General features: G+C 43.1%; 1 protein-coding gene across 1 annotated transcript in view; it reads right to left on the bottom strand.

Moving 5' to 3' along the window:
* Positions 1-24,621, bottom strand: part of arid5b (AT-rich interaction domain 5B) — a 125,702-nt gene that overhangs the window by 86,837 nt on the left and 14,244 nt on the right. The window contains exon 4 of the mRNA XM_085994966.1: positions 5,064-5,327. Coding sequence (XP_085851092.1) covers positions 5,064-5,327 — 264 coding nt within the window. The remainder of the gene's footprint in view (positions 1-5,063; positions 5,328-24,621) is intronic.

Genomic DNA, 24,621 nt, shown 5'->3' with positions numbered 1-24,621 from the left:
GCCGAAGCATCCTTCGCACCCAAAGAAAAACGCCAACAAATGCATGCAGAGCTGAACTAGGCAGATACCCACTGATAATAAACATCCAAAAACGAGCACTAAACTTCCTAAATCACCTCAAATCTAGCTCCCCAGACACCCTTCATTTCAAAGCCTTTCAGACCCAAGAGCTAAACCCAGAAAAGAGTCCCCTGAGTCAGCTGCTACTGAAACTAAGTACTCAGCCGGACCCTGACCAGCCCCAGACCAACACAGCCGTCCAAACACCAATCCGAGTGAACCAAATCATTAAACAATGCAAAGAAACCTACCTGGAACATTGGAACAAAATAACCGAAAGCCAAAGCAGATTAGAATGTTACCGGGCCCTAAAAAGAGATTATAAACTGGCAGACTACCTCACGACCATCAGAGACACAAAACAGAGACAGACCCTCACCAGGTACAGACTAAGCGACCACCAACTGGAAATTGAAAAAGGCAGATACAAGAAATCCTGGCAGCCTAGAGAGAATAGAATATGCGATCAATGTCTGGCCGGCGAGGTTGAAACAGAAATGCATTTCCTCCTAAAATGCGAAAAATTCAACACATCAAGAAACATATTATTCAACAAGCTAAGCCAAACAACCCCAGATTTCAAGGAATTGGATGACCTGTCAAAATTGAGATTAGTCCTGGGAGAAGGAGACAGACCATACCTTGGGGCCAAATATGTAACAACATGTCACAACCTGAGGACTGTTTAAAAGTAAGACTGTTTAAAATTAATATTGTTTAAAAGTAATATTGTATGTACCCAACAAATGTCAAATCGATTGACACCTACAGAATGTTGGAAAACTGTACCTTTTTGATATGTAAGCTTTGGCAATATGGTTCTCTGTAAACTTTCATGCCAATAAAGCATTTGAATTGGAATTGGAATTGGAGAGAGAGAGGGAGAGAGAAGAAAAAGGAAAAGTCACAAACCAAAAGTGTGGATAAAAAATATAAAAATAATAGGGGCCGAGGTTATGATCTGAAGTTGTTGAACTCGATATTGAGTCCGGAAGACTGTAAAGTGCCTAATCGGAAGATGAGGTGTTTCTGAACGCTCATTTGATGAAGCTATTCTGAAGGCAAATTCACGAAAGTGGCATTAGAAAGAGGCAGAACGACAGGAGATTTAGTACTTGAGTTGGAGATGCTCCATGTGCAAAGGGAGCTAAGCGATATTAATATTCGCATTGTAAAGTTATAATAAATCATTTAATGCATTCAAAGTAAGGATCAGCAGGTTAATTATTTATATTATTAACTAATGTATTAATTGCTAAAACTGTTTGCTGTTGAGGAATTGCCCGTACTAAGGACATTCTTATCCCCAACAGTTTTGCCATGGTAACCTGTAATAAGCAGCGTACTTTTTCCACCCTATACGACTTCATCTAGTCCGTTCTCATTGTATAACTGTCACTCATTCTTCATCACTTTAATTACATTTCTGTTTTAAAAAAGTCTGGTTACATTTGATTTTTGAGCCATAAATCCTGCTGTGGCACTTAAAGGGTTAATACACTGCCATCGCTGTGACAATATAATCAGCACTATTTAAAATTGAAACTATAAGACTATTTAGTAATTTATGTGCATTTGCTCAGTGAATCAGGGGATATACGGTTTCATATCATGCAATGCACAATTTTTAATTCTGCTGTGTCCCTTTTTAAAGCAACAAAGTGTAAATGTTTTGAAGTAAACTTAAGCTCAAGTCGCTCAGAGTTTCATTGTTGTTTGGTCAGGGAACATTGCGAATTGTAAAGTGCTTCTGTATTTAACTGTAGTCAGAAGCACTCAGCATTAAGTAACTGGCTTTTTTCTATGCTATTTTTTTTAAAGATTATTTTGTACCTGTAAAAAAAGTGAGATGGCTGGCGTGTAATGCTCGAGTGTGATATCTGACATGTGATGTTGGTGTGAGGCCTGGAGCACAAGGCCTGGCGCGTGGGGCACGAGGCTGTACCCTTTTTAGCACAAAAAAAAGATAAATGTAGGTAGATATTGGACAGACAAATAGATAGACAGGCAGAAAGATAAATAATAATGGATGCTTGGGAACAAGTCTTAAGGCTGTAAGCTAAATAAGGGGGTTATATGACATTATAAGCTACAAGAATGAAGCTCAGGCATCTTACAAATAGCTGACCATGCCTGAGGTTAGGTTACAACCGTCAACTTGTGCCTGGTATTTATCTATTATTCCTATAACGTATACTGTGAATGCAATTTTACATTACAACATTTAAGTGTTTTTGTCACGGTGCCAGGATTTTGAGTGTTTTTCACAATGTCAATGTAATGCAAAATGGCACTCATCATGTTATGTGATTACTACATTAGAAAGGAATCCAGCAGACTATAGGAAAATTCAATTTACAATATCTATGTAAATAAAATATATACACAATGTATATATATATTTATTAGTTAGTGTAGCATATTGAACCTATTTATTATTCACTGAAAATTAGACATACTTTGAAGCATGTACAATAATAATTGATGTTAATAATCCTATTGATGGTTCCTTGCATAGTGTGGTCATAAACAGATTTTCTGAACAAATGAGTCAGCCCATTGTGTATTTTTCCACTTGGTCTGCCCAGAATGGGCAGCTAGTCAATGCGATTTTTTTTCATTTTTAACTTGCCATTCAGTTCTCTATAGAACAAAAAATCTAACTAGAAAAGAAGCCAGTTTGAATTTATAGTTACAGTGACTGATAACAATCTGCAAAGAAACTAATTAAAGTAATTTGATAACCTAATGGCAGCTGGAGAGAGAGAGAATTCCAGAGCTCGAAAGTTCAAGGTTAATATTTCCAAATAAAGGAAACACAGCCAATACTGCCAACTGCATTTTGTCAGTTTTACTCATTTCTGGCAACAGCCCAACTGAATGTGATTTTTCAGCAGAAATACCTGTGCTACATCAACAACCCAGCCCTTCTCAAGACTGATACCATGTTTACTTTGGTCCTATAAAAGCTGCAGAATGCTGTAATCTCCAAATTGGATCTGACCGGCTTCCTCTGTCTGACCAGAGCAGAATGCATGCTCATCCCACTTTCCTGGTTCTTAGGCAAAATGATTAACCAGCGCAGCCATAATCGAGGTATTTTTTAAACAATGAGACCGCTTCTCCTTTGAATACAAGTAGACTACCTTTTATCCGAACTTCCGAAAACCGAAACCCTCTAAAAACCGAAGGTTTTTTCGTTCAGCGTAAGTCGTGCGCACGACATGACCAGAGTGGCGCACGACCCCGACCCCTGCCGACGACCCCCCGCGGACCCCGGCCGACCCCCCCGCCAACCCCAACCCCCCCCGCCGACCCCGACCCCCGCCCCCGACAAATTTCCCAGTCTTATAAAATACCTTCCGAAATCCGAAATTTTCCGAAAACCGAAACACGGCTGGTCCCGAGGTTTTCGGATAAAGGATAGTCTACCTGTAATGAATCTTTTAGTCCCATCCAAGACTCTGGCTATTTTCCGTCAGGTGTCCGGGTTGTAAAGCAGCAAGAGCTAGTTCACTGTGGTAATCTTTTTTTAAGCTTTTTTTCCCTTCACCGCCATCTAACACAACCCTCCGAGACATCTGCGTTCCTCCAACTCTGACCTCTTGTACATCTCCCATTTCCTTCGTCCCACCATTGGTGGTCGTGCCTTCAGCTGCCTAGGCCCTAAGCTCTGGAACTCCCTCCCTACACTTCTCCACCTCTCTCTTCTCCTTAAAACCTATCTCTTTGACCAAGCTTTTGGTCATTTGTCCTAATATTTCCTTCTTTGGCTCAGTGTCAATTTGTGTCTGATAACACTCCCGTGAAGCTCCTTGGGACATTTTACTACATTAAAGGCACTATATAAATGCAAGTCGTTGTTTAAAAAAAAGAATTTAAATGCAAAATTTTGTAACGTGTTGTACATGTCTAAAGCTTCTGAGCCCTATAAGCATTGGGTGTTAGAAACGTTCATCACCTCAGGCTGTCCTTTTGGCATCCCAAAATGGTTTAGGGACTACTTCTAATCTGTTTTTATAAACTGATTTCTGCACACGAAAGAGAAAGATAAATGTTAATAATTAAAGAAACAATTCTGATGACCTAAATATGCATTTTTAACAATCGAACGTATGTTTTTCTGTTTTGCATATTCCAAGTTTTCCAAAATATCCGCGGTAGTTTTTTTTGCACCCCATGTGTAAGATGATCAGAACTACAACATCCAGTAGGAGTTGCAGAAGACAACTCGCTGCTGCTGATCTATTGGGTTTAGTGCAGTGTCACTGTTGGCCACTTGGTGAACTCTGTACCCTTTACGCTGGACTTACAATACAAGTTTAGTGTTGGTGTGAAGTGCACTCGGTTTCGCACTGATGCTAAACTTGTGTAGTGTAAACTGGGTGTGAACGGACTCTGAAACGAGTCGCACTCCACTTTATTGCAGTGTCAGGTTGGCCTAGATTCAGGCTGCACTCACAGTATAACTTATCGTACCGATGATACAGTTGCAACATAAATACACCCCCAGTGAAATCGCTCTGCCTGGCTTTTGCTGCCTCTCGGACAACATTTTGTTCAAGGTTCATTCACGAAACATTGTGTACCAGAAAAGAATTCAACCTTTTGTTTTTCAATTAACTGTTTGATTCCAACAATGCACAAAACCTGAAACCTATTTTTATTTGCTCCTGTTTTCAGGCCAATTCCCAAACAGCACAGCCTGACAATACAAGCAACCTCTTGTTTTACAACCAAGCCAAACTCAATTTCTGAAGAATTCGATATGACAATCTAGTAGGGTGCCAAACAAGAAAACTATGTTTCTTTTAGATTCCTTCACGGTTTAGTAACGTAAAAATTAGAACAGTCCTTGGTTCGCAACATATTTTGGTTATCTTTAAAGTCTGCTTAAACAGTTACGCAGTCCGCCAGTTAGAATTTCAAACTTTTACAATGTCCTCTGTTTCAACCACGTTGCTGAGCTCAGGTTATCTTACACCGCGAGAGAAGGTACTTACCAAACTCATCGCAGACGCTCTCGTTTTCAATCAGAGTTGGATGGTCAAACGTGTCGCGGCAGTAAAGGATCCGGGTACTCTCGTTTAGTATCGCAATGCCACCCAACGCCATCACAAACTGGTCAACCAGCCAGGAGGACGACCGGTTCTGAATCCTCTTCAGCATGGAGCGATAGCGGCAGTACTGTGGGTAACTGAGGACGATGATTTTGGCGTCATCGATGTCATCGCCGCCGTCGTCGTCGTCGTCATCATCATCGGCGCCTGCGGAGAAACACAAGCGTTACACATGTTGGCGGAGAATATTAATTGTATGGAATGGAACAGAACATGGACCTGACCTGTTGCCACGGACAATATGTGCCAGCTGCCTTAGCCCCGCATTCCTGTTTAAGTTGAATACATTTCAAATCACTGGGAAACAGGGTATCGTCGGTAATATTAAAGATTTGTTCCCATTATCTTCCTAATGTAGCAAGGGAAATATCACAATCCATTTATGACGCGATGCAAGAAATAGGCTTGAAGGCTCATTAATATGAATCACTGAAACACAACGCGTAAAAAAATTTACACATGAATACAATAATAAGCCCCATCGTGAAGCTTCTGGGAGGATGGAAGCTCGCTCTTTGTCTGTTTAAATATTTATTTGAAAGGATATTCAGGCAAAAAATACACACACACACATAATTAATGCATAACAAACTTGTGTTTGAAACAGGATTTTAAAAGTGCTTTGCTATATATTGGGAGCTAATTTGGCCTGTGACAACCTAAACAGGAAATGGCACAATAAATGGCTAATGGACTCATTATCCTGCACTAACTCAGGCTGACAGATACCACACCTAGGCTAATGACATATGTGCAACAATTTATCTATATTACCAAATATAATGGGCTAAATAGTACCTTGCATAGTTACTAGATTCACAAACTTGCTGGATATTCTAAATCCCTTAAGCACACTGACTAAGCAATAATTAATATAATACTAATTCGAGGGACATCCTGGAAGGAAAAAAAGGCTACAGATTGAACCTGGGAGAATCCAACAGGACAAGGTTTAAGGATTCTGCTCTAATTTTGGCCGTGAGATGCAGTTTAGGACATCGCCCCACCTCATGTTTTGGGGGGTAAATACACCGTATGGTTTGAAGTTGTACAGACCAACAAGTCAAAGTGCTGAGCCCTGGTCTATGCTAAGTTAGATCATCTCAGCTGCGACACATTGGAACACTGCAATTCAAAGTCCCCCAGATACAGAGCGGAAAAATTGACCAAATCCCACTCCTCCTTGATTCCTAGTGATGCCTGCTGAAGCTTTGCGAGAGTCTGTGGCTGTTGGGTAAGGGTGGGATGGAATGCGACAAGAACAGCTACCTTTGCATGATGGATATTTGTTCTTGGGTTGTGGGCAACACTGGCAATTGCCAGTCCTTAGCTGCCGAGGCTGGTGGGGAGCAGCCGCCTTCTAACTTCAGAGGGCATTAAGGGTCAAGCAGGTAATGTGGACTAGATTGACATATCGACCAGGCTGAGTAAGGGGGACGGTAGGTGAGCACATTCCCTCCCTGAAGGGCACCAACTGGGGTTTTGAACCCTTCAAATTGAATCTGTTATATTTATGTTTTAAAAAATTATTTTATAAAAGCGGTCATATTCTTTAAAGCCACACCAGCTCAGTTTAGTGGAGGAAACATTCAAATGTTGAACATAGCTGGAGAGCTGCCACAGATCAGTTGATCTGCTACTTAATCTTTCAGGTAATATGAAGTCACATAGAATCATTCAGCACAGGAGGAGGCCATTCAGCCCATCGTGCCTGTGCCGGCTCTCTGAAAGAGCTGTCCAATTCTTTCCCCATAACCCTGCAAATTTCTCCTTTCCAGGTTGTGCGTTGAAGATCACAACAACTCACTGGTGTTGCTGGCTGGCAACTGTGCTCGCAGACCAGGAGCACAATAAAAACTACAGCCTCAAACAAAAAAAAAGACTTGCATTTATATAGCGTCTTACACAACCTCAGATCGTCCCAAAACACTTCACAGCCAATGAAGTACTTTTGAAGTGTAGTCACTGTTGTAATGAGTATTTTTTCTTGTATTGGCCCTGGTTTTTTGCCTTTCCCAGGAGATTACATGGCTACGCGGGGAAGTGGGGGGGAAGGAGGAGATGTTTAGTCAGTCGTGATGCTCCAGCCATCATGAGTGTGGGGCAGGCTTGATGGACCAGGTGGTCTTTTTTTGCCCGTCAATTTTGTATGCGCGTAAAAGACTGGCAACTCGACTTGTCTATTAACTGGGCCCAGTAATATAAGGAAGTGTCGCGTTCTGTTCATCAGCACAAACTGGGTTTTTCTTGGAAAATTTGATCACGGTTTTTGCCAATTTTCCACTCAATCAGCCAACATCACCTTCAGCTTTTGCAAGGTTTTGATGGGCAATGTGTGCAATTCCATTCTGCTGTCTAGTGCAGTTAGTGCAGTTATTTGTTCTACATACAGTTGAACTGAAGAGTCACGTGGTGGATGCGTTTGGTATTTACCAGGACAAAGACAAACATTTTGATCCAGCAGCGTAGATTTAATTTCAACCCCACCCTGAATTAAGCCGATATATCCCTTTCTCTAAATGGATTCTCTTTGTACTTCTGAAGGCAGCTTCTTAAATAAACGCTGGGTTTTTTCCAGCGTACAATTGCTACTTTCTTACAATACCAAGAAAGCATCCAAATGAGTTAGGCCCACACAGCATGCTTGCGGAAGGCTAGTGGAATTGGCTCCGCATTCAAAGAGCTCAGAAATTAATTTGCACAATTAGACGCAAATTACAACATATATCCCGAGGAATCTAACATGCTTCCTTCTAAAATAAGCACAGCTGGGTCAAAGACGGCGGCTTCTGGTGGGGGGAGTCCAAAACAAGGGGGCACAACCTTAAAATTAGAGCTTGGCCGTTCAGGGGTGAGGTCAGGAAGCACTTCTTCACAGAGGGTTGTGGAAATCTGGAACTCTCTTCCCCCCAAAAAGCTGTTGAGGCTGGGGGTCAAATAAAACTTTCACGGCTGAGATTGATAAGATTGTTGTTAGGTAAGGGTATTGAGTGAAGGTGGGTAAATGGAGGCGAGGTACAGATTAGCCATGATATAACTGAATGAGGGAACAGGCTAGAGGGACTGAATTGCCTCCTCCTGTTCCTTATGTTCCTAAATGTAAAAAGCTCAAGTCAAATTGCATTATTCCCAGCCTCACGGGAATCAGTGAGTTTTTTTTTGAAGAATGATTTGACACAAGAACCAAATAACAATCCGGACTGTTTCCACCGAGTTCAAGTGAATCATGACTTTAGAGGAGCAACACGGGGCTGCAGTTGCTTCTTTGTCTCTTTTGCTCTGGGGCTACAGTGTAAATGCAGCCTGGCTCGGGAGTCGGGGCCCAAACGGACACCAGAGTGAGACTCCCTGGCAGAGGGAGAGTCTCGCTCCGCTTTGTATTGCAGTCTTTTCTCTGTTTGGTGGACAGGCAGCAACAAGTGAAATGTAACGGTGACAGGAGGTTCTTTACCCGGGGGGGGGGTGTAGTTACAAGACAGCGGGGAATTTTAACAAAACCCGCTCAGGCAGGAAACTGACGGGATGGCACCGGCCGACCGTTTTATCCCCTGCCCCATTTTACCATCCGCCGGGCGGCCAATCCCATCCAGGCAGTTTCCCGCGGGCACTGATTAAGGTTAAAATGAGCCAGGGCTACACAATGAACAGAGCTTGGCAGTAATGATCCAATAACTGTCCATTCGTTGCCTTGAGAGTAGAGCACTTTTGATAACCTTGAATAAAAAAGTGTTGAGTAAAATAGACTGAGTATCATATCTTTGCATGTTGACTGACTGTATTGTACAAATGCAGAGGACAAAAGAATTGGCAAAATGGATCTTTTAGTTCCTCCACTGGTAACAATGAACTATTTGAAGATTAAATAGCAACGTTATGATCATGGCGATGCGAGAGAGAAACTGGAACACAAATGAATTTCTATTACTGCTTAATGATTCCCACCATTCCAATCCACCATCTTTAAATACAGCATTACAACAACAAATAGCATTTATATAGCGCCTTTAACGTAGTAAAAGATCCCAAGGTACATCGCAGGAGCTTTAACAGACAAAGATTGACACCGAGCCACATAAGCAGATTTTAGGACAGGTGGCCAATGGTCACCGTCTTGACATTAGTTCAATGACCAGTTCTGACAAAGGACTGGGAGAGCAGAGTGGGCGGTTTTTAGGATGAAACAATGTACAACTCGTGCTGCCATATAAAACTTTAATATAGTTATTGAAGTATCAGGGCTTGAAATCCATTTTTGGGTAAATTCAATCATAATCTAATACATTGTAAGGATGCCAGTTCAAAAACCTTGCCTCCGTTAGCTGAACTGCCTGATTTTCAGCGATCCACGGTACGATGATGTTGTCTAAGGGGACGTTTACACTAAGTTTGGCATCGGTCAAGCCAGTTTTTGTTTCATGTCGACGTTAAACTTGCTGTGCCAGTGCGGAGTCGGGGCCCAACCTGATCCTGGGGTGAGCCACAGTGACAATCTCGGGCACGGGGAGCCTTGTAAAGAGAAACAGCCCCTTTCACGACCTCGGGGCGTCCCAAAACACTTTACAGCCAAACGAAGTACTTTTGAAGTGTAGTCACTGTTGTAATGTAGGAAATGCAGCAGCCTATTTGTGCACAGCAAGCTCCCACAAACAACAATGACATAAATGACCAGATCATCTGCGTTATTTGTTGAGGGTTAAATATTGGCCAGGACACCGGGGCTAACTCCTTTGACCTTCTTGGAAATAGTGCGATTCGATCTTTTACATCCACCGGAGAGGGCAGACAGGACCTCGGTTTAACGTCTCATCTGAATGACAGCACCTCTGGCAGTGCAGCTCTCCCGCAGCACTGCACTGGAGTGTCAGCCTAGATTTTGTGCTCAAGTCTCAAACCCACGGCCTTCTGACTCAGAGGCGAGAGTGCTGAACAAAAGCTGACACCTTGTATTATTTGAGTTTGAAATCACGCAGCGTGTGAATTCAAGGTGGAGTCAAACCCGCTTTGCAAAGTCTGCTGGATCGCCTAGGAATGTTTTGAAATTAATTTAAATATTTAGTGACCGGAGATTCCCCCTGCCCCACTCTCTGGCCATTGGAAGGCACGGTGCACGCCTGGATACGGTTTCACTGAAACCCAAACTGCAGCCAGCAGACTCTGCACTGTAAATGCTCCTGAAAAGCACACCTACAGGAACTGTCGCTGATCACATCATCAGGTGTCATTATAATGAACCAGATAAACCAGCTAATTAGACGTATGATGCTTGTAATGTTTCCAGAAGAAACAGTTTTGCTTCCTTGACCAAACCTATCTCCTCATAAATGCACCACTAATTCCCTAATATTTTGTGTAAATCAGACTTTGCTAAAGATTGTCTTGTAAAGTATCCATCAGCCTGGATTGTCCGATTGCCATAAATTTAACACTGGCAGCAAGTAATAAAGGTAAATGAATTGGCATTAAAATGATGCCGATCGGAAAATTTATGCTCGCCTATGATTTATTTTTCACTTTTATGGCAAAAATGCCAAAGTCAGCAAGAGGCTGAAATTGGTCTATAGACGGCAGCGCTTTACTACCCCGCCTGATAACTGGGTGATAGCGAATCGACCGCCTGCTTTACACCCCGCCCGATAACTGGGCGATAATGTGGTCTACATTAATGATTTGGATGTGAATGTAAAAGGATTGCTCAGTAAGTTCGCAGATGACATGAAAATTGGTGGGGTGGTAAATAGCGAGGCGGGAAGCCTCAGACTACAGGACGATATAGATGGGTTGGTCAGATGGGCGGAACAGTGGCAAATGGAATTTAACCCTGAAAAGTGTGAGGTGATGCATTCTGGACGGACTAACAAGGCAAGGGAATACACAATGAATGGTCAGACCCTAGGAAAGACAGAGGATCAGAGGGACCTTGGTGTGCATGTACATAGATCCCTGAAGGCAGCAGAACAGGTGGATAAGGTGGTTAAAAAGGCATATGGGATACTTATATTCTATGCCTCGGCTAATGAAGGCAAGAGCAGGGAGGTTATGATGGAGCTGTACAAAACGCTGGTAAGGCCACAGCTGGAGTACTGTGTGCAGTTCTGGTCGCCACACTATAGGAAGGATGTGATTGCTTTGGAGAGGGTGCAGAGGAGATTTACCAGGATGTTACCTGGGCTGGAGCGCCTCAGCTATGAAGGCAGGCTGGGGTTGTTTTCCTTGGAGCAGAGAAGGCGGAGGGGGGAACCTGATTGAGGTATACAAAATTATGAGGGGCATAGATAGGGTGGATAGAAAGGAACTTTTCCCCTTAGTAGAGGGGTCAATAACAAGGGGGCATAGATTCAAGGTACGGGGCAGGAGGTTTAATGGGGATTTGAGGAAAAACTTTTTCACCCAGAGGGTGGTTAGAATCTGGAACTCACTGCCTGAAAGGGTGGTAGAGGCAGGAACCCACAACATTCAAGAAGCATTTGGATGAGCACTTGAAATGCCATAGCATACAAGGCTACAGACCAAATGCTGTAAAATGGGATTAGATTAGACAGGGCTTGATGGCCGGCGCGGACGCGATGGGCCGAAGGGCCTCTTTCTGTGCTGTATAACTCTATGACTCTATGACCGCCCGCTTTACACCCCGCCCGATAACGGGGCTATAGCGAATTGACCGCCCGCTTTACACCCCGCCCGATAATGGGGCAATAGCGAATCGACTGCGCGCTTTACACCCTGCTTGAAAACGGGGCAATAGTGAATCGACCGCTTGCTTTACACCCCGCCCGATAACGGGGCGATAGCGAATCAAGCGCCCGCTTTACACCCCGCCCGATAACGGGGCGATAGCGAATCGACCGCCCGCTTTACACCCCGCCCGATAACGGGGCGATAGCGAATCGACCGCCCGCTTTACACCCTGCCTGATTTTCTGTTCCACAGTGGGTGTAAAGCGGGCGGTCGATTCGCTATCGCCCTGTTATCTGGCAGGGTGTAAAGCGGGCGATCGATTCACTATCGTTCCGTTATCGAGCGGGGTATAAAGCGGGCGGTTGATTTGCTATCGCCCCATTATCTGGGGTGGGGGTGGGGGGGGGGGGGCCGTAAAGCACTGCCGTTTCACTATCGCCCCATTTTGCGCTAAAGCCAGAGACCAATTTCACCCCCACTGAATCTATCCGCAGAAAAACAGGAATTCAATTAAACCAGAAGCGTTAAAACGATGATTCACTGCCACTGAAACAAATTAGAAGGCGTGTCACCTCTTACATGTCCACTCAAAATTGCATCATCATCAGCAATAACTACCGGTATACTTTACGACCTATTTAAGGGTTAACTCCTGCAGGCACAATAACACGATTCCATAATCAACCCTGTGTGTTCACAAATATTTTATTTCCAAAAAGTTGATTAAAATAAATTTTAAAAAATTTGGCAGATGGCCACTTCATGAATATTTGAACTGCAGCAGATTCTTCATGTTCACTGACAACACCCTCTGCCAAAACAAAATCCTCCTGATCTCACAAGCAGCTCAATAGCTCTGGAAACAACTGCTTGTAGCACGAGCGTACAAGTTATGTGCTCGCATGAAATTCCCCTCCGCGCTGTTTCAATGCTAGCCCGTTTACTTTGCCCTGTTTTGAATCAACAGATGGAAGAATGCCGCATGCTGATGTGGCAAACACTAGTTTCGAGGTAATAACCTCATCCCAAGCTACAGGTGACAATAAGCAACCTAGATTTGCTCTCGTGTGCTGTCGCTTCATGAGAACCTGTCAGAGATTTTTTTTGGTAATCATTGTTCTCGAACATCTACTGGCCTGGTATGGCCAGAAGTAGAACATGACTATCAGGTATAGAATTCAATAGCGCAGGTGAAAAGAGTGAAGCATGTCCCCTTTCTCATCCCTATCTGTTCAAAAAAATTCTTAATTCGTTCTTGGGATGTTGGCCACATTTGTCCCTCATTGCCTGTTCATTTTTGACCTTTCCATTCCTACAGGAGACTGGGAGCTAATGAGCTCAACTCAGATGCAGGCCGCAGTCTTGCAATATCACGGTGCAGTACCTCCCATTATGCTTCTGATCATCATGTGGAACCCAACCTTTTGCTGCCCCCCTTGCATCCCCATCATTCTGCAGGCAGATGAAGAATTATTTGGTCCTTTGCTCGGCTGGGATCTGCTTATCTTCACACTATGCTCCACCACTTATGTTCCTCCTATCCCCTTTAAAAGGTCCATTTTCTCCCGAGAGCATCTGCGACCATCATAAGATTACCCTGGGCATTCATTCACACCAACACCCCGCACCACCCCCCAACCCCCCAACCCCCCCCCCCCCAACCCAGCGGATACTGCAATTTGTTTCAGCAATTCCCTGGTCGCCATTTCCTCAATATGGGGCCAGAGTTCCAACTTTGCGTCATGAAACATTGATCCAGCTCCTCGTCATTCCTATTTCATGGAGCATACATTACAATGATGTCCGAATGTTCACCCGAAATGTATATGTTCATTTATACTGGGAAGTGCAGTTCTCCTTCAACGTGTGCTCCCCGAGTAGAAATTGACCTGTTTAGGTAACAGTTAGAAATACAACTCATTTTCCACTGTATTAGTGTCAAGTCAAACAAAAATATTAGCAGGTGTTTATGAGATAAATCAATGGGAGATAAACCGGCATGTATTGCTGTAAATGTTAAACGCTGAATGAACTATATAGTAAGTGACAATGATTGGCTGCTTCTGCGCTCTTTCGGCCCATCATGCCTGTGCCAGCTCTCTGAAAGAGCTCTCCAATTAGTCCCACTCTGCTGCTCTTTCCCCATTGCTCTTCAAATTTTTCCCCTTCAAATATTTATCCAATTCCCTTTTGAAAGTTACTACTGAACCTGCTTCTACCGCCCTTTCAGGCAGTGCATTCCAGGTCATAATTTTCTGCGCTAAAAAATTTCTCCTCATCTCCCCTCTGGTTCTTTTGCCAATTATCTTAAATCTGTGTCCTCTGGTTACCGACTCTCCACCAGTCGAAACAGTTTCTCCCTATTTACCCTATCAAAACCCTTCAATTTTGAACACCTATATTGAATCTCCCATTTATATTAATAAATATTTAAAAGCAACCTAGCAGATCTAGATTCAAAGGCAAAATACTACGGATGCTGGAGGTCTTTCCTCATAAAAGTTAAATTAAGCATGTGAAAAATACAGTGACTGTTTACATTCTCTGTTGGTCTTTTAAGGATGTTAAATATAACTGGACTTTGTTCTTGGCCGAAAAAAAATACATTTTATTCAACCAGTAGAGTGATAAAATGTCTTAATGCCAACATATTGTGAACTCATTCACAATGTAATCTAAATGTAATGAGAAGACAAAATAGATGTCAAAATGTCTTCATTTGAATTCACAGAAACACCACCGCCTCCAAGTCACAAACCAATCTGATTTGGTCATATATCACCGTTCCTTCATCGTCGCTGAGTTAATATCCCAAGATTCCCTCCCTAACATCATCATAGAAGTACCTTCACCGCATGGACTGCAGTGGTTCAAGGAGAAGGCCCACCACCGGATTCCCAGGGGAACTAGAGATTGGCAATAAATATTACCTTGCCAATGGCGCCCACATCCAGAGAACAAATAAACAAAACAAAAACACTGTTTTGCACAGACGGATTTATGGTTAACGCTTGAGATACAGAAGGAGTGGGAGTCAATTAACATCAAGCTTCTTGGGAAATAAATTTTGTTTTCATATTAACAATGCAAATTGATAGAGCCCAGCACATCTAATTTCATATTGAATCCAAAGTATGATAATAGGGTAACTTATCAAGTTCAGTTAAACTCTCTGGGCCTGAAAATCGGTGTCCCTTTTGGCATACTGCTACTGTAGCGTCAGTAGGAGTCTGTTGGAAGGGCCAGAGCCTACCTCGCTGGCAACCAGGGGCTGTGCAGCACACCTTGGGGGTCCAGGCCCAAATGGCAGAAGCTGTTTAACATATTTAAAAGGAGACCCCTTTCAAAGAGGGCTCGGGGGTGGGGGGGGGGGGGGGGGGGGGGATGCAGTTGTAAGTTGTATCTGGAAAGGGGTGGGGAGGGCAGTCCAGCACTCCTCCCGCCTCCACCCACCCCCCCCCCCCCAAATTAGACCTGGTAATCTTGAGCTGAACTTTCCAGCCTCTTTGTTGGGCGTCCACCTATGAGGGGACCCCCATCACGATCCTGGGAGATCAGTTGGGGTCAGCGGTGGAGGTCCCAGTCCAGGCGGGTCAGTCTCGGCAGTCCTGACCCATCCTGTTGTGGATTTTTGGGGCCTGTGGCTTTTACTGAAGTAAGAGTTTGGTGTTAGCACAGTTCCTAACGGGTCTGGTGAGGTGAAGGAACTTGAATAATTGAGATGTCACATCCCCCATGCTCAGCAAGATCATGTTCCAAACCAGTCTCACTTAGCAGCTACCGAGGTGACAAGTCAGTGGGCACTGATAGAATAAGCAACAGATTCACAAGTCAGATTGATGGATGGCTTCTAGCATATCACTATAAAATGAACTTATTAAATTTGGCGAAAGCCTACTAAATCATTTCTAGGTTATTATGGCGACAATTGAGTGTTTTCAGTTGTAAGGACTAGTCCAACATGCATACTTTCAAAAAGTCTTATGGAGGGAAATCACTTATTAATGATAATCCATCAAAACATTTTAAAATTACATACAACTGACAGATGGAGTAACATGGGACAAAAAATTGTTCTGTTTTCAAAACAACTGTTGCCACAAAACTTACAAAAATATTTGAAAGCAATATAAATCAGCTGGCTAATTCGTTCCAGTTTTTTTTCCCTCTCTAGAAGCTGTACAAAAACAACCTAAGGCCTAATTACAATCTGCATAAGTGAACAGCACCATTGAAGAGCCTGTTACATTTTGAAAACGTCAAGGCAAGTGGAAGAGTCACAACAAGAGATTGGGAGATCACAACTTGAGATATAGGATGTCCTGGGGCTTTAAAAGGTGTCTTGTTCCAAAATGCAAGGCGTAATTAAGATTTTATTTTCCTATAGCCTGTCCCCACCCATATCTTTACATATTGCACTCATATTATTGTCTCGTATTAATATGCGAGTGAGCAGCAAGACATGCACGTTGTTATTTTAAAGCACTTCTTTCTACTTTATGTACATGTCTTAATACTTCAACTTAATACAATTTTAAAATGAATTATGTAGTTGCAAAATGTACTTTAAGTACTTTTAACTAAGTTAATTAAGAATCCCTATGAACTATAAATTTAACATCTAAATCTTTATTTTTTGCTACCACCACTGTCTGTCGCAGATACCACTCTAGATTATTAAATAGTCACGTGTAGTGCCTTCAGATGTAGGATGTTAGGGATACTGGCACTGCTCATAATAGTGTCAGCAAAAGCAATTATAGGCTGCAAGGATATTAACCAATTGAGCATTAGACACCACTTCAGGGGCCTCATGTTCTCGATGGTCTTTCAATAGCCTGATCCCTTCAATGGATGCATCTCACAAGCCCTCGGCTAAGCTGCGAGACGGAGCGCCTGATGGCTCGGCACACATCTGTCTCAAACTGAAGGTGAGCCTTGCCCTGCACAAGCAAACCACCAGTGGGACAAATCACAGGGCGCCATGTGCCTTTAAGCATGGAGAAACTTGCAGCCCAGACCATCCAGCTGAAGGAGACACAGTGCAAAGCATCAGATAGTGTGATGGAACGGGGTAAACAGTGAGACAACACAGCCATGGCAGTGCAAGTAGTTACAGCACATCAACCGAATAGTTACTACTGGTGATGTTAGGAGATAAATACTGAACGCACTCATACGGTCTTCCTCAGTCCACTATGTAAGATTATATTGAAGGACCTTGTGCCACATCCAGTTCTCATTGATGTTTAGCACAGCAGATATAACTGCTACGTTCTATCTTCCAAGATAGAAACCTGCAACTACTGTAAATCTACAGTGTGCTATTTCTACTGTTCAATTATCCATTTACTGTTCAATTATTCATTTACTGTTTAATAAGTCTGTTTGGTCATTTATAGTCTAAGCCATGGTTAGACAGCTTATTCAACCACTTTGATATAACCAGTAAACTGAAATACAGGGAAAGGGGGTTTATCTGCTCAATCCCTGGGCACGCGACAAATCACCTACATATTGGGTGGGGAAAAGTCACACACCGGGTCACAAAGGGCTCGCTTTGATTACTTCTCCATTACCTTGAGGATGTAGGAAATGAAATGAAACATAGGCAGAAAGCCAATGTGTGGCAGCAGGGAAGGTGACAACATTCAAACGCAAGGCAGTGCGAGTTCTGGTGGATGTGCAGTGCACCAACACTACCTACCCTCAGTCTATGTAGGCACTTCGAGACATGCTGTCCCGTTTAAAAGAATAAATTCCCTGCCACATCATGCCATCACACGCTGTTTAGATATTCGGCAGACATTCCTCACCAATTACAGTTCCTGCTCACCTTCTCTCTATTTTCCAAGGGCTCACATCTCATAACATAGCCAGGGACAGCCAAACTAATATTGCCCGGAGTAACCACATTTTTTTTTTTTTTTTTTTATAAATGATTGCTGATAGAGCCACTTCATTTAACTGGTCAGAGCCTAGTTGGAGACCTGAAGCCTTTAAGCATGGTTATTCCTGGGACTAGCCTTGCATCTTTGCAAGCCAGTGCAGAAAAATTGTGTTCGGCAATGAGGTGCGATATGTAGCACCAACATTTCCATGTTAAAATCAACTTGCTATTTGATTACAAGCTGCTTCACTCCACCATGTTCAGTTGTGAGGCCACCATCGCCTTCAGTTTTTGAAATACTGGGGGGTCGGGTTGCCGAACTTCCGGGATTGCCCAGGAGCGATTAGTCTCCCGGGCGCTGCTGCGAAAAGTTTGTTGTATGCACGCCTGCACACCATCTTGAATGGCGTTGCTTGCAGCCAATCAGCTGCCGGCCCCGCCATTGGCACTGAGGCTCGCTGCACTCAATTACTGGGGGCCCTATCTTTACTTGGTAAGTGCAATAACATTGGGCAACTGCAGTGATCGAGTACAATCAGTTGTTAAAAGAAAACTTCACAATGGCCGTGACATTTTAATTAAGCAACAATTAAGATTTCTAAATGCCCAACTCTCCCATTATCTGCCGGGTGGCTCCCACCTTGGATTTGCCAATGCATGGGGGCACAAGCTGACAGTGGAGGGGGAGGGGGGTAATTTGTCTTAGATGGCAGTGCGAAATGGGCAGTAGGGAAATCAGCAGCCCTTTTATCCTCTGGCCGATATTCTTTTCCATTGATATTGAAGTCAATGGAAACTGATTCACTGTCACCCATTCCGCACTACCGCCAAAGACCGATTTCAACTACCCCCCGCCCACCCCGGGTGTCTCCCGTGAGGGACGCCAATCAAACTGGGCCACCGTTATGTGCCCCCTGGTGGCCGGCTGAAGCACACTGGCAGATCCCTGACCGCCTCCCCATCGCTGGCGTACTGCTTGCCCAGATTTATACAGGGAGAATGGGAGGAACTCGCCCCCTCGTTCGAAGAGAGATTTTCTGCCAATTGGGACCAATCACACATTTCTAATGTGAAAAAAATCATCCTGCAGTCACGTGCAAGAATACAACACAGCCTTTTAACAGCAGACTGCGAGTGCAGATCTTCATTCCGCAGTCTCAGAGTTTAAAAAAAAGAGAATTTACATCTCATCTCGCGTGTAACAGCGCAGAATCTTTGCACTGCCGATTGGCCGCCCATGCTCTGCAGGCCATTTATTTGGGAAAAAAACATACCCTGATAAATCCCGGCGTCGACAGACTCGGCTCCAACTGCTGCGCGCGGCAACTCCTCTGAATCTGGCCACTGTGTTGTGTCTTCGGATGCAGCGTGGGAAGGCAGATAAGGAAAGCGGGATGGCACACACACGAAAAAAAAGGGTTATTCTTCCAACCTCGCAGACGGGAGCAGACACACCCCAGTCTGACACTGCTCTCTTCCCTTGATTCACACCGTGTAGCATGCAAAGAATAAAAACCACTCAAAACACCGTGTAAGCAGCATATTTACACGAAATACCACAGCAGGCTGCTCATCTGAAAAGCAGGAACATGACTGCAAAACAACTGATTAGAAAAGATAAAAACAAAAATCTTTTGAGGCCTATTTCATTTGTACCATGAGTCATATTAATAAACCACACTGTTGTTTCAGTCACAGAAACAGGACAGACAATAAAACTATTCATTTCCTAAAAGGACACCCTGGGAGAAGCACATATTGTTTCGGCTGCCTATCAGTGAAACTATTATTCAGCGCAAGAAATAAAATATTATAACAAGTACTTTGAAAAGTACTGATGGGTTCATTAGGGAGAGCAGAAAAAAAAACAATTTGCAAAGGGAAATCTGAAGACAATTACTCACTCGCTTGTTTTACTTAATTTTCCAATCTGTTTACACTTTTCCAACTACAAATGCATTTTTTTATGCCTCAGCTCAGAATTTACATCATACAGCCTCAGATTGCTGGCACTGCGCCAAGTTGCAGTCATGAGGAAACTAACTGCACATGAACAGATTCAGTGTTTCATAATGGGTAAAGGAACATGTAAATTTTCAGTATGTCAGCAAATAAAAAAAAAAAATCAGGGCACACAGACTGCATACAAAACAATCTGAATATTTAAAGCAAGCCTGCGCCCCTTGCATGGGTGGAATGGAAATCGCCCTTCTAAATGTAATTGCAACTTTCCAAGCTTCTTGTAATTGATTTTTTTCTCTTCTCTCTCTAAAGATGAAGTTTTTAATTTGTTAATTTAAAAAAAAAAAATTTTTAAACTACGGCTTTGTGTATACACTACCAATACAACTTACAAGTCAAAGAGTACCCTCGCAAAACAGCAAAAACCAAAAGGGCATCATGCCAAACAGAGTTAACAGATTAATCACTGTTCATTCCTTTCTGCTGGACAACAAGCTTGCTGCAAGCACATAGGATACCCGCTACAAGTGCCATCAATCACTTGGGGATGAAACAAAAAAAAGGGCAAAAAATTTTGACTCACGTAGCTGAGGTGACTATAGCCCAGTCCGGACGAGGAAAATTAAGTTTCCAGTCAAAATAAAATTGATTGCATCCCTGGACCGCAACTCAACTCTTCAACTAGAAACAAATGCACGGCCCAATCACTTATTATTTCCTTGTAAAATGAGATGGCAACTTCAAAACAGAAAAGAATAATAGGTTTCATTTCCAAATTACTTTCGAATCAGAAGACTGGAAGATTTAGTGGTTTCCTGTTTCAGCTTGCAAAGTAAAAAGTATAGATACTACATAATTAGTCCAGTCTTTTTTCCCCAGCAGTTTTCAATCTGTTCTAAAAATGACAACATAATCTAACCCTCTTTAATGTGATTCAATTAAGATACCATGCTGTTCATTTCAGAATATCCGTGCAGAATATCCTCAATTACCAACAGATTTTGTGGTGTGACTATGTTTGCCTCTTAAAAGGAGTATCGTATTGTCATTCTGATTTTCAAATCCGTTCCGACAGATATATTTGGTCTGATTTTACGATATACAAATGACATTGTGCAACGTATTAAAAGCCTTGGGGCAAATTTCTCTCTGTGTCGGTGTCACAGTAAAGGGAATATTGCAACAGCTTTATGTTTCTTATTATGTTTTCAGTGAGTCTGTGGGTTTACACACTGTCCTTTCACTTTAGAAACATGGGTTTCAATTCAACTTAAGAGAAACAAGATAAAAGTCTCCTCGCTCTAGTTGTCTGCAAGGGAAAATGAAATGGATCAGAGGCAGCCTTAACCTAGTGGTCACAAATATAGACCACAGGACCGTCCATAGTGCTGCCCTAAAGTAGCAGTGCCACGCAGATAGGCCGCTCGGTCTGTGGTCAAACTGGAAGCATCACACTGGAGGAGGTCAAGGTGCTGTTCTGAGGTTGGGTCAAATGACTCTCTGCAAAGTACGGCCTAAGTATGGATGTGAGCAACAACAACTTGCATTTATATAGCACCTTTAACGTAGTAAAATGCCCCAAGGCACTTCAGAGGCATAATCAGATAAAGATTGACACAGAGCCAAAGGAGGAGATATTGGGAGGGCTGACAAAACTTGGTCAAAGAGGTGGGTTTGAAGGAAGGTCTTTAAGAATGTGTTGGAGAGGTTTAAGGAGGGAAATAGAGTGCGGGGCCTAGATGGCGGAAGGCACAGCTGCCAATGATGGAGTCGGAGGAACGCAGATGTCTCGGACTACAGAAGGTATGTAAATCGGGATCCTTTGACTACATAGGACCCCAATGCAATTTTGAGGAACCGATGGGCGGACCCACTGCCCCCCAGCCCCTTACCATGATCGTCCCTCACCTCCCCTCCCTTTGAGTCTTAACTTGCGCTTGGGCTCCATGTAGGAGCTGGTGGAATTTTCACCCCCACCCCCGCAATGCCGTGCGAGTGCCGATTCGGCGCCGGCAGGTTGACATCTGAATTGAAATGAGGCTCAATCATTAAAATGGTCCCCGGCCCCTCGGCAAGGACTCCGGGCATGCAGGACAATTATACCATCTGCTCTCCCACCTGGGTATCCACCCAAAAGTAAAATTGGCTCCAGAAAGGCTAGAAAGAAAATGGGAAGCATTTGATGCCCTTACACAAGCAACTAAAATGTGCTATGAAAGCATCCTTCCACCCCCATGAAGCATGTAAAACTAAAATAGCTAGAGCTATAAATAAAATATTTATTGTACGGAACTATTTTGTTTTTTCAGTAAATACCCGCATTTGCTTCCCCTGCTCTCCACCACCCCCCCCCCCCCAACAATATTATATTATTTTTAGTCTCGCGAGCACATTTTGGCAGCAGCCATTTCCGTGCATTTTTTTAAAGCTAGACTTGGAGTATAGATTAAGGGGTGATCTAATCGAGGTGTTTAAGATGATTAAAGGAGTTGATAGGGTAAAGAGAGAGAAACTATTTCCTCTGGTGGGACAGTCCAGAACAAGGGGGCATAACCTTAAAATTAGAGGTAGGCCGTTCGGGGGTGTTGTCAGGAAGCACTTTTTCACACAAAGGGCAAGTGGAAATCTGGAACACTCTTCCCCCAAAAAGCTGTTGAGGCGGAGGGTCAATTGAAAATTTCAAAACAGAGAGTTATACATTTTTGTTAGGCAAGGGTATTAAGGGTTACAGAACCAAGGCAGGTAAATGGAGTTAAGATACAGCCATGATTTAATAGAATGGTGGAACAGGCTCGAGGGGCTAAATGGCCTAATCCTGTTCCTATGCTTCTCGTTAAGTTCCTATTTTTAAACTACTGTACTGATTATATTTGGTGCTTCGCATAGGAAAAAAACGCTCATTTTGCAATATCTCCTCTTCCTTACAGCATGCGAAAGTTACGACGCAAGCAGCTTTCCAGAAGTTCTATTTTGACCTACGGCAACGAGGCAGCAGAAAAGACCAGGACATACTTTACAAATTATGGGGTATCTATTGGTTGACTGAGTGTTAATACAATAATTTATCACACGATTCCTTACGAGTGCAATTACTGTACCAGCTTGCAAAAAAAAAAACACATGATCAGAAATAGTTTTGACGCACTTGTGACATATTTCGACTGAGATTTACGTGAACTATTGTTTTCGGCAAGCTGGCATGAAAGCCATTAATCACAGTCGTCATCACAGGTTCTATTCAGACGCTAAGAAAGACATTCAGAATAAAAAAAGTATATTAATAAGATGTGATAAGGCAATTATTCTCATGCACTGTGGAAACTATAAAAACAGCTTCCACAAATAGAAGCTAATCGCTGTGCAAAGAAATGGGTGGAGATTTTCGGACTGTGCTAAAATAGAATTCAAACTGCCCTTTTAGGGAACAAGACTGTCAACTTGGAAACCAATGTTTCCGTCTTATATTTTTGCGTTTGTAAAAATGTCATGGTATTTTCTCGAAGATGACTTTATTTCAATTTGTAACTTCATCCCCGATGGATTTGGTCAAATGACATAACTATGAATTCAGACAAGAGCATTGAAAAATCATGAACACACACAGTTTGCCGACTGATTGCATTACACGATTCAAGACATCAGAAGGCAGCAAAAACCCCCTTCAAATCTGCGACTGTCCTTAAACACGTGTAGTAGTGCTCGGGGAGGGTGATGGAAAGTGCAAGAGCCTTATTACATTTAATTAAAATTTTAATTCTGACACGCTTTAACATTTCTCAAAACTTTTATACTGCTTGCAATGTGAACGTCATCGCTGATTATCTATATAATGCGTTAAAAATGACATCTGCCCGCACTTCCTGTCAACTTTTTCCATTATAAATTCCTATGTTTACATCTATGATGGAAATTGCCCATGTAAACTTGTCACGCTGTAATTACACCCTCCCGACAATTAATTTATAATGGAAATATACAAATAAGGAGAGAATGCATGAATTATCTCCCCAACTCGCCCTCTAACCCCATGTCAACCGAAGACTACACTTGACTCCGTGAGTAATGCCAGGCAAGACTGACGAGTAGTTTATTAAATACTTGGTATATCTGAACTGGCACACCTTCCACCCTCCGTCCGTAAACTTGAGCTCCTCCAAAGCTTTGCTGCCCGTATCCTAACTAGATATCCGACGGTGCGATATAAACGCAAGCTGGGAGCTTCCTCGGGTTGACGGGTCTCTCGAGCGGCCACCTGTAACTTCGGCAGGTTCCCAGTCTGCTCGGAGTCCCCACCAAATTTGCGTTGGCCAATCGGGAACCCCACCCCACGAGGAAATTTGCATGCAAACAAGCTGTACAGTATTTAAAGGTCTGGATAAAATTTACTTTTGAAGGGAAGTCTAAAATGGGGAAGGGGTAGACAAACATTCGACAATGAGGAGGTTCAGGACGGGAATCGTGACTTTCAGCCTTTATTCATTACAGCTCCTATTATTGTGAGGCACTGAATCTTAACATTACAATTTCCCCCAAAAATAGTACATGATCTGAGCTTAATCTGTGGGAGGATTACATACAGCAAGTGAGAGTTTCATTGCCCAGTTCCAAATTTTGAGAGTGGAGATAGCTGGGCTTCTAGCCATCATATCTTGTCCAGAAAATTCTAACCCATGTGAAAAAAACTCTGCCTCTGCATGTAGACTGTGGACATAAATGAAGAGTGGTGGGGGTCGGGAACTCACTGTCTGAAAAGGTTGGTAGAGGCAGAGACCCTCATCACATTTAAAAAGTACTTGGATATGCACTCGAAGTGCCGTAACCCAAGAGCTGGAAAGTGGGATTAGGCCGGATGGCTCCTTTTCGTTTGGCACAGACACGATGGGCCAAATGGCCTCCTTCAGTGCCGTAAATTTC

This window comes from Somniosus microcephalus, chromosome 8 (assembly GCF_052327205.1).
Source record: "Somniosus microcephalus isolate GS21.2 chromosome 8, FLI_Smic_1.0, whole genome shotgun sequence".
Classification (NCBI taxonomy): domain Eukaryota; kingdom Metazoa; phylum Chordata; class Chondrichthyes; order Squaliformes; family Somniosidae; genus Somniosus; species Somniosus microcephalus.
The sequence above is the reverse complement of the archived record's forward strand: the minus strand, read 5'-3'. Positions and strand labels throughout refer to the sequence as shown.